Source organism: Ziziphus jujuba, chromosome 10 (genome assembly GCF_031755915.1).
Source record: "Ziziphus jujuba cultivar Dongzao chromosome 10, ASM3175591v1".
In the NCBI taxonomy this organism is placed as follows: domain Eukaryota; kingdom Viridiplantae; phylum Streptophyta; class Magnoliopsida; order Rosales; family Rhamnaceae; genus Ziziphus; species Ziziphus jujuba.
The window spans coordinates 12834957-12845485 of record NC_083388.1 but is presented as its reverse complement, the minus strand read 5'-3'; the positions used below and the strand labels follow the sequence as shown (position 1 = coordinate 12845485).

At 33.1% G+C, this 10529-nt stretch overlaps 1 protein-coding gene across 1 annotated transcript; it reads left to right on the top strand.

Annotated features, from left to right (window-relative positions):
* Positions 1 to 1379: 1379 nt before the first annotated feature.
* On the top strand, positions 1380 to 3250 carry LOC107411323 (elongation factor 1-alpha; the record flags this gene model as incomplete). Its single annotated transcript, NM_001323857.1, is given in 2 exon segments — positions 1380 to 1873; positions 1989 to 3250. Coding segments are annotated over 2 exon segments (1344 nt in total). The 3' UTR covers positions 2871 to 3250.
* Between the last annotated feature and the right edge of the window lie 7279 nt (positions 3251 to 10529).

The following is a 10529-nucleotide window of genomic DNA, read 5'->3' as shown; positions in this document are numbered from 1 at the left end:
CCAGTGGGGAGGAGTATGCCTACGCAGCCAGCAATAAGATGTGCACGTTATGGCATTCCGGCAGCAGTGGCTAAGGAGGATTACAGCCGTTAGATCAGATCCAACGGTGTAGAAAAAACCCTAACGACACTGAAGCAGGGTTGCTCGTCTTTAAAATCTCACATCCTTCACAATTCTCAGCCTCTGCTATATCCCTCTCTCGCTCTTAACCCCAAAACCCAAGTCGGCGAGAGAGACTCCCCTGCGATTTTCCTCGTATCATTCTCTCTTCTACTCGAGGTATAGATCCCTAATCTTCTCTTTGTGTTCTTGATTATGCATGCTGTTTGTTTCCCTTTCTTCCCTTTTCTTTTGATTTTTTATGGGTGGAGAAATGATAATCTGGGCTTGCAATACTCTGAATTTCTCTCTTTTTGGTTTTTCTACTTGAAATTCGAATGTTAGATTGTTTTTTCTCCCCATTGAAAGAAATTGATGAACTGGGTTTTGTTCTATTTCAGCTGTGTGATTAGATCTGACTGTTTGTGTTTGGATAATGGGTTCGCTTCGTAGAAATGATGTAGAACTGGTTTATTTGGATGTGTTATTGTTGGATTGGCTTTATATGTTCTCAGATCTTGAAAAATGCTTTTAGGAAATGAAAATTTTAAGTGGTGTTTTCCCTCGACACTTTTTTGAGATTGAAATGTGTTTTATTTTCTTGAAATCGATTCACGTTTTAATTTCAAATCTAATCTTTTGGGCTCGATTTTATTTTGTTTTGCGCTTTTTTTTTTTTCTTCCATGCTGTAGTTCAATACATGTGTTTCGTTTGATGATGGGTTTGGGAATGTTTGTTTTTCTGTGAGATCCTTTTTCGAAAGTGGAGAGAATAATTTTCTGGATATTGTTGTTATTCTATAAGACTAGTCATGCAAGCACAGAATGTTTCTTGCTCTTTTTTATTTTAATGTTTGTTTGGATGATCTACTTCTACTTTGGAAATCTGAGTATGAGTGCTTTCAAAATGCGATGAGGATTATAATAGTTTTTAGCTCTGTCGAAATCTGTTCTCTTATCAACGGTTTCGATTCTGTGCTTCATTATCTGGTCAGTGTGGATTTTAACATTCCCACATGACTCGTTCCCTTGAAGCAATAGTTCTGTGTTGCTTCTAATTTATATCTCCCATGACTTGCCTTCTTGTTGCTTTGGGAGCAAACCGAAGCAACTATATTTATTGGTTGTGTTATTGTATTAAGCGTAACAATGGTGATGAACTTACCTATCTATAATGTTTTGTGGACATGATTACAGATGTCTTGAGTGTTAGTATTTCCACTACGTTTATTATTATATTAAAAGTTTATTTTTATGATATCTTTTAACTGTTTCTAATCTGATTTTTCTCATTGTTTGATGAAGGTTTATTATGGGTAAGGAAAAGGTTCACATCAACATTGTGGTGATTGGCCATGTCGACTCAGGAAAGTCGACCACCACTGGTCACCTGATCTACAAGCTTGGTGGTATTGACAAGCGTGTTATTGAGAGGTTTGAAAAGGAGGCTGCTGAGATGAACAAGAGGTCATTCAAGTATGCCTGGGTGTTGGACAAGCTCAAGGCTGAACGTGAACGTGGTATTACTATTGATATTGCCCTGTGGAAGTTTGAGACTACCAAGTACTACTGTACTGTCATTGATGCTCCTGGACATCGTGACTTTATTAAGAACATGATTACTGGTACCTCACAGGCTGACTGTGCTGTGCTCATTATTGATTCCACCACTGGTGGTTTTGAAGCTGGTATTTCCAAAGATGGTCAGACCCGTGAGCATGCATTGCTTGCTTTTACCCTTGGTGTCAAGCAAATGATTTGCTGCTGTAACAAGGTGAGCTGTCTATTCATATCTGTTTGGTTGTGGTTTTAATTTTTGATTGATATTATCGCATCAGTTCATAAATTTTGTTACGTGTTGATCGTTGATTTTCTATTAATGTATGCAGATGGATGCCACTACCCCTAAGTACTCAAAGGCAAGGTATGATGAAATTGTCAAGGAAGTCTCCTCCTATTTGAAGAAGGTTGGTTACAACCCAGATAAAATCCCATTTGTTCCCATATCTGGATTTGAGGGTGACAACATGATTGAGAGGTCCACCAACCTTGACTGGTACAAGGGTCCTACCCTCCTTGAGGCCCTTGACCAGATCAATGAGCCTAAGAGGCCCTCAGACAAGCCACTCCGTCTTCCACTTCAGGATGTCTACAAGATTGGTGGTATTGGAACTGTTCCTGTTGGACGAGTCGAGACTGGTGTCTTGAAGCCTGGTATGGTTGTGACTTTTGGGCCAACTGGATTGACAACTGAAGTTAAGTCTGTGGAGATGCACCATGAAGCTCTGCAGGAGGCCCTGCCAGGTGACAATGTTGGTTTCAATGTGAAGAATGTTGCTGTCAAGGATCTCAAGCGTGGTTATGTCGCTTCCAACTCCAAGGATGATCCTGCCAAGGAAGCTGCCAACTTCACCTCTCAGGTCATCATCATGAACCACCCTGGCCAGATTGGAAACGGCTATGCTCCAGTGCTCGATTGCCACACCTCCCACATTGCAGTGAAGTTTGCTGAGCTATTGACCAAGATTGATAGGCGATCTGGTAAGGAACTTGAGAAGGAGCCCAAGTTCTTGAAGAATGGTGATGCTGGTATGGTTAAGATGGTTCCCACTAAGCCCATGGTTGTGGAAACTTTCTCTGAGTATCCTCCACTTGGTCGTTTTGCTGTGAGGGACATGCGCCAGACCGTTGCAGTTGGTGTCATCAAGAGTGTTGAGAAGAAGGATCCCTCAGGTGCCAAGGTCACCAAGTCTGCTGCAAAGAAGAAGTGAAGATCTATGTTTAGGAGATCTACTACAGTTAGACTAGTTTTGTCTGTTATTGGCGCTTTTCAATTTTGTTTTGGTTATTTTGGTACTTTTGGCGGACAGTTTTTAAGGTTTGCATTACAGTCCTCTAGCCTCTTACCCGAGGATAGTGGAGTAGCTGAGCATTCAGATGCAATTCTGGTTGTTTGGCAGGCTGTGATGGGAGCTCTGCTTTATCTTATTGGTTTTGATTTTTATAGCATTGTGATGAGTTAGTCCATGGTTGTTGAACAGCTTCATTTTAATGTTGAACTGTTATATTTTAGTATTTCTTTCTGTTAAATGTCTAGCTTTGGTATTTTTGTGCCTTGTGCCGCATTATATGTATGATTGTTGGTTTGTGATTTTTTATTTATTTTTATTTTTTTATTTTGGGGTTCCGGTTTGGCTTCTTCAGTAGCTTTCAGTTCCATTTACAGAAGCTCAATTGTTATTTGTTTTTGATCTTTATTTTGAGCTATCAAATAGAAATTATAGAGCTCTAAAACTGTTATTTGTTTTTACTTTCAAAATTCTTTCGAACTGCCATGGTAATTATCCTGTTAACATTCTTTTGGAAGTAACCTTGTTTATTTTTTATTTTTAAGGAATTCTGCATTGCTTTCTTGTTTTATAACCCTTTTATTTTGGTATTTGTATTTTAAGAGGGTGTTCATTTCTATGTATTTCGGCTGTTTTCAGGAGCAAAGGTTTGGTCTACTTCACCATATTCACAATGCAGATCCTCTAAATCGTTCTCATATTCTAAGAGGTCCTAAAGCTGATTTTTATATTGAGCAAAATACCTCGAATCTTCTTAGACCGATCGTATCGTTACAAAATAACCCCTTAAAATATTATTTTAAACCCTAATAAAACTTTGGTAACTAAAAGGATGCCTATAGTAAATTTGTATGACAAGAAATTGTATTTGTTATTTTATTTGGGAATCATTTCACAAACTCCCTTTGTGGTTTGAAACCTTTTCAGGTACTTTTCTCTTGTTTTGTTTTGTTTTGTTTTTGGGCGTACTTTCACTTATTTTGTACGTTTGTTTCAAAATCTAGACACTTCCCTCGAAATAATTTACAAAAAAAATAAAAATTAATTTTTTTTGAAATATCAAATATCACATAAATATATATATATATAAATTTAATTAAAAAATCTATATTAAAAAAATACGTAGGAAATACGTTTACTAAATTTATAATATTACCGTTTCCCTCAATGTGTATATTATTTTTCGATAATGTCAATATATTCTTTTTGAAACTTACAAAACTACCTAAGAAGTCAAAATATTTAACTTCATCTAAATACTTAATAATTTTTTAATAAAAATTCCTCTTCTAATAGGTTTACTCTAACAAAAACACTTATTAATTTAAGGACTTATGCCAAACGGACGCTGAAGCTATTTTTTTTTTTTTTTAATAATTCTGCAGCTGTATCATTTTCCAATAACATTAAGAGCATTAAACACATGAGGCGTGAGATATATTGATATTAGGTTCTTTAAGGTCAAAGAAAAAGTTGATGAAGAAGTAGTTACTATTGAATCCACAACTATTGATAAAACGTTAGCAGATTCACTGCTTAAAAATTTGCCTATAAGCATTTTTCAGTAACATTTGTGTCGCATGAAAGTTCATTGTATTGAACTGGTGGGAGAGTGCTGTTTTGGGTGTGTTAAAGACATGTTGATGAGTATTGCCTTCATTTGTGTAATATGTACATGTATCTTGTTGGCTTCGATGCTGCTAACAGATGAGTTGGTAAAAAAAATTTGGATTTTGATCAACAGGGAAGAGGTTCATGCCTCACCCAACTTGATCTCTGAACTTTTTACTTTTTGTGGCAAATGGTTTCCTTAACTCGAGGCAGTTTTGCGGGTTGGTTCCTTGACCATTTCCATCCATTTTTAACAGTTTTAGCACATGCTTTCCACGTGAGCTACCAAGGTTAGATTTGATTTTCTTAAAAACGTACGTAGAAATGATTTACTTACTACAACTTGTTAAAAAATATTATAATTTATAAATAACAAATGAAGAAACTATTTGAACATCAAACTGGTTTTTGCGGAAATTCTCTAAAATTTTTAACAATATCCTAATGTCAGTTACTGTTGTCGAAAAATTACTCATACATCCTATTTTTAGGGTTTTAGAATGTCTCAAGTAAAAGTAGAGGATTTTTTAAAATATTTTAGAGCTTGGTTCTTATTATTATTATTTTTTATAAAGTAAGGAATTTTAATTAATTTTTTGAACCACGTTTAGAAGCAGGTTTGGCACTCAAATATTAGATTGTACTCCTTTTAGTTCTTTCATTTATTACTTCTAGCCATTTTCTAAAATGCTTTTATTAATTTAGTAAAAGTATTTCTTTCATAATTATTTTAAAAAACTACATAGCCTTTTCAATTAAATTTATAAAAAAATATTTATGTGATATTTCAGAAAAAATAATATATTTTTTTTATTCTTCTAATTTTTTTTTTTAAAAAAAAAATTTGTTGAAGATTTTTATATGATTTTTTATAGGAAAAAACGATTTTTTAGATTTTACTTTAAAGCTTTGACTCCTTAATTTTTTGTTTTAAATTACAAATTGCACATTTCCCCTAAACTATATGAAATTGCAATTCGGTCCTTGAAAGATGACCATCTACCCTTTGTTATCAGCTAAGGCCATGTGCTAAGACTATTCAAAAATGGATGAAAAACAGTCAAAGGACCAATGCGAGAAAGTTAACTCGAGTTTAGAGACTGACTTATCAAAAAAATTATTCAGAAACCAAGCCTCATTTTGCATATAATTATGGGGGCAATAGTGCCAAAAAACTAGAATTCATTTTTATGTTTGATTTCGGTGAATCAGTAATACTATTTTAAGTACTATAAATTTTTTAATAAATGATAATTTTATAAATCAATGATTAAAAAATATAATGTAACAATCACATAAGGGTACTATTCTTAATTCTTAATGTTATTTAACATTTTAAAAGGGTATTATTAGTTGATAAGTTAAAATTGTAGTTTTCTTTCCTTCTATTCTTATCTTTTTATATTAAAGGAAGGATGGAAAATTATCGTCCATCTTTCATGTCATTCCAAGTAAGAGGAGTAATAGATTGGAATATTTCCATTTCTCCATTTCTGCATCCCTTCCCATCTTTCATCCTTTTTATTTTCCATCCCTTCTATCAATCAGAGGTTAAATGAAAGATTGCAGTGCGACTCCTTAAGTTCCAGAGCCTTTTTTTTTTTTTCTTCTTTTCAGGTCCTTAATGAGAGCTTAGTCAACACAATAAACTGAGGAACCTTTATTTATGAATTAGGCCGTTAATGCGTAAGTCCAATATATAGAATAAGCCACGTATTATTTTAATTTATTTTATCACTATACTATTATTTTATTATTGATAAAGATGTTAGAATGAAGTAACAAGTGTGTTGTGTGTGGGCTAGGGGTGGGCTCGGTGCGGATTGGTTCGGTTTTTGGGGTTTTTTTAAACCTAACCGACCAATTCGGTTTGGGTTGGTTACATAACCGAACCGAACCGAACCCAATACAAAAACCGAACCGAACCGAACCGACCATACTTGATCGGTTTGGGTTGGGTTTGCGGGTTGGGCCGGTCTGGGCTTCGTGTTGGGCCTCGGCCCAAATTGTATATATATATATATATTTCGAATTTGGTATTTTTTGGACCAAAATTGTATAAAAAAAATTTTAAACCTTTTTAATCATCAATCTATATTTTAAATTAGATATTCTTTTCAAATTATTCTTTAAATTAAATAATTTTAACATACATCCATCCACCTAAACAAAAATACCAAATAAGTTAATTATTAAGCATCAAACATATTAAATAATACAACACATAATCATACAACTATAATACAAATCTACTACTACCACCACCCAATTATAAACCATACATCAACAAATAAAGTATATAACAAGTCTACAACCATTATTAGCTACAAAATAAAATACAACCCATATTTAAAATCTAAAATTTTAAAATAAACTTATAATTAAATAAACTAATAATCCATAAAAATAAAAATTAGTTTAAATATTGTTTTCTTCCACATTCTCCATTGCATGAAAAGCCACCAGCAGCAACCACAAGCTCACTACCTCAATAAACCAAATTCCATTCATCCTTCAACAAACATTAAAATTATAAATAAACATTAAACATTAAGCATTAAATGTAAAGAATTAGCAATCAATAAACATTAAGTGTATTACTAAAATATTATCTAACGTAAAAGATAATTGATGATTTGGAATTAACAACAAACTTACCAAGTAATCATATATCAATTAGGTGGAGGTAAACTTTGTTTTGTAACCCAAGATGCTCCTAAACAAATTAAAATATGATATTAGATTAATTAGTAAGCTAAACGAAGTTGTAAATATTACTAAAAAATTCTAAAAACTCTAAAATAGATAATAAAAATAAAATTACAAATAATAATAATAAAAAAAATTCTTACCCGATTCAATAGAATCATAATATGCGACATCTTCTATTGGTATTTCAACTCTATAATCATACGTCATAGGCTTTGATTGCAACCAATTTTGAGAACAAATCAAAGCCTCCACCATTTTTGGACCCAATGAACTTCTGAATGCATCAAGAATACGCCCTCCGGTACTAAAAGCAGATTCGGATGCTACTGTAGAAACTGGAATGGCGTATACATCTCTTGCAATTTGAGATAAAATTCGATATTTTGTCCAATTATTTTTCCACCAAGCCAAAATATCAAATTTCTCATTCTCCACATCCTCACATGGATCAAACAAAAATTTATCAACCTCATTCTTTATTTCCAATTCATTTTTTTCCATTTTTCTTTTTTTAAATTGTGATTCTTTCAAACGCCGACGATCATCTATGCTTCCATCATCCAATGAATCCATCATCATCCCACTTTGTTGTGCTTGCATTGATTGACCATCATTTGAATTTGATACTTTAGAACTCCCATTCATAGAATCAATTTCCTTATAGAAGTTGTAAAGGTTAACTAAAGTATTTTTTACATCCCTAGTCAAAGATTCAACCATACCACTTTCATAAGCATCCTCAAAAAGATATGATACATATTCCAGCTTATATCGTGGATCAAGCACAATGGCAATAAGCAACAACTTGTTGACATTTCCAAGTGAACCCCAATATTTGTCAAACTTTATCAACATTTTCTTTGCCATATCGGCCATCAAATGATTTTGACTATTACTCCATTCAACAAGTGCATTATACATCAAACTCAATTCATGAAAACATATATTAGAAGTAACAGTCAAAGAGGCACTAAACTTTAAGGTAACTTCATAAAAAGTAGCAAGAAATTTCACAAAAACCCTTGCACTATCCCAATCTTTAATTAGAGGTGGTCCGGCTCTCTTCCTTCCTACTTCATCTTCCTCAAAATATCTAAGATAATGTCCATCAGCATCTATCATCCTATCAAAACCTTTTTGATACTTCAAAGCCGAGTTCAACATCAAATAGGTGGAATTCCACCTAGTAGACACATCCAAAACCACGGTTTCTTTATATTCAATTTTCTCATTCTCTACACATTCTTTAAATTTGTTTAACCTTGAAGGAGATGATCGAACATATCTAATAGCATTACGAATTCCAGCAATACTATCATGGATTTCCTTTAATCCAAATGTCACAATTAAATTTACAATATGTGCAGCACAACGAACATGTAAAAACTCACCATCCAAAACATTTCCTTTCCAATAATTTAATTTTTCTTTCAAAAAATTAACAGCCACATCATTTGAAGAAGCATTATCAACCGTTATTGTGAAAACCCTTTCAATACCCCATTCAATCAAACAATTTTCTATAACCTTACCAATTGTCTCACCCTTATGATTTTGCACAATACAAAAATTTAAAATTCTCTTATGCAACTTCCAATCATCATCAATGAAATGAGCGGTAAGAGTCATGTAATTGTTATTTTGAATGGAAGTCCATGTGTCCGTCGTAAGACAAACCCTTTGCTTCCTCAATGAAAACACACTCTTCAAAATTTTTTTCTCATCTAAGTACAACTGAAACACATCTCTAGAAATTGTTCTACGAGATGGCGGTTCAAACTTAGGGTTCAAAGCATTACAAAACTTTCTAAACCCTTCTCCTTCAACGTGGCTAAATGGTAACTCGTCCATGATGATCATTTCTGCACATGCAAGCCTACATGCCTCTTTACTAAATGTTGTACTCATAGAGACCAAATTGCTACTACCACTTTCAAATGAAAGAACTTGTTGCTTTTTATCCTCCATCCTATTAGGATATTTTTTGCATTGGTTCATCAAATGGTTTCGCAATGTACTAGTTCCACATCTCTTGGTATTACATGCATAATCTACCCCACAATGTTTACATTTGCACCTAGGATTATTTGGATCATAATCTGGAATTTTTTCAAAATGTTCCCAAACCCAAGATGGAGCCCTAGAAGGTTTTCTCTTTTGCGTTTTATAAGGTTTATCCAACTGTGAAGGTTGAGATTCAGCTTTATCTGATTCATTTAAATACTCTTCCAATTCATTAATATCATACAAATCATTGTGGCCTTCATCCATCTAGAACCTATTAAAAACAAAATAAACATATACATATATGTATATATATATATATATATACAAATATATATACATATAGCTGTCAAAATCAGCAGGCCAGGTTATATTAACAACTTCACAGCAATCAAGTCACACATCACTTCACAATCTCCAAACTTCACAGCAAACAATTTCACAGCCTATGCTTCACTACACTTTCCAAAAGCAATTTTTGACCTTCCCACATGCAAAAATAACGAGAAAAAGGCTAAGTAACTTACCTCCAAATAATAGACAATCACACAATTGTTTGTGATCTTGGAATTAAACAAAGAAAAGGAATGCTATTCGATTTATGCAAGTCACGATAGGCTGTTTGATTTTATCTACAAAACAGGGGAAAAAAATATATTAGACCACAAAGCAAAATAAAAAAAATAAAATTGCAATACTAATTAGAAAAAACAGAAAAAAAAATACACTTCTTCCATCCAAACTCCTGGTGTTAAGACTGATTAGAAAAAACAGCATTCCATAGTTTCCATGTATAATATTTTATGTATTTAAAATAGCATAGATTCTTTAAGTAATGGGAAACAACCACCAAAGGAAATTAAAAGAGAATAAATTCCAGAGAATTAGAAGCTTATCAAACCTGCCACATCTGTTCTACCATTTGGAGAGGAATTAGATTCACTGCCCAAATTAGTGCTGACTGCTGAGAGTTTGAGAAGCCTGTCCAACAGGTGATTCAGGCAAGCTGTTTGGTCCTTGAAGGTGACTGAAGAAGTAGCTTTCTTCCAATATATTCTGCGATTGTGAACAAAAAATGCAGGTTAAGGTTTTTATTCATATTTATCAAGACAAAAAGTTTTAGTTATGCATAAATAATTTTGAGTGACTTGAGGAAAAGAACCTCATATATAATTATATATAAATATATAAATAAATAAAAAAAAAAAAAATATATATATATATATATATATATATATATATGCAGCTTGTACT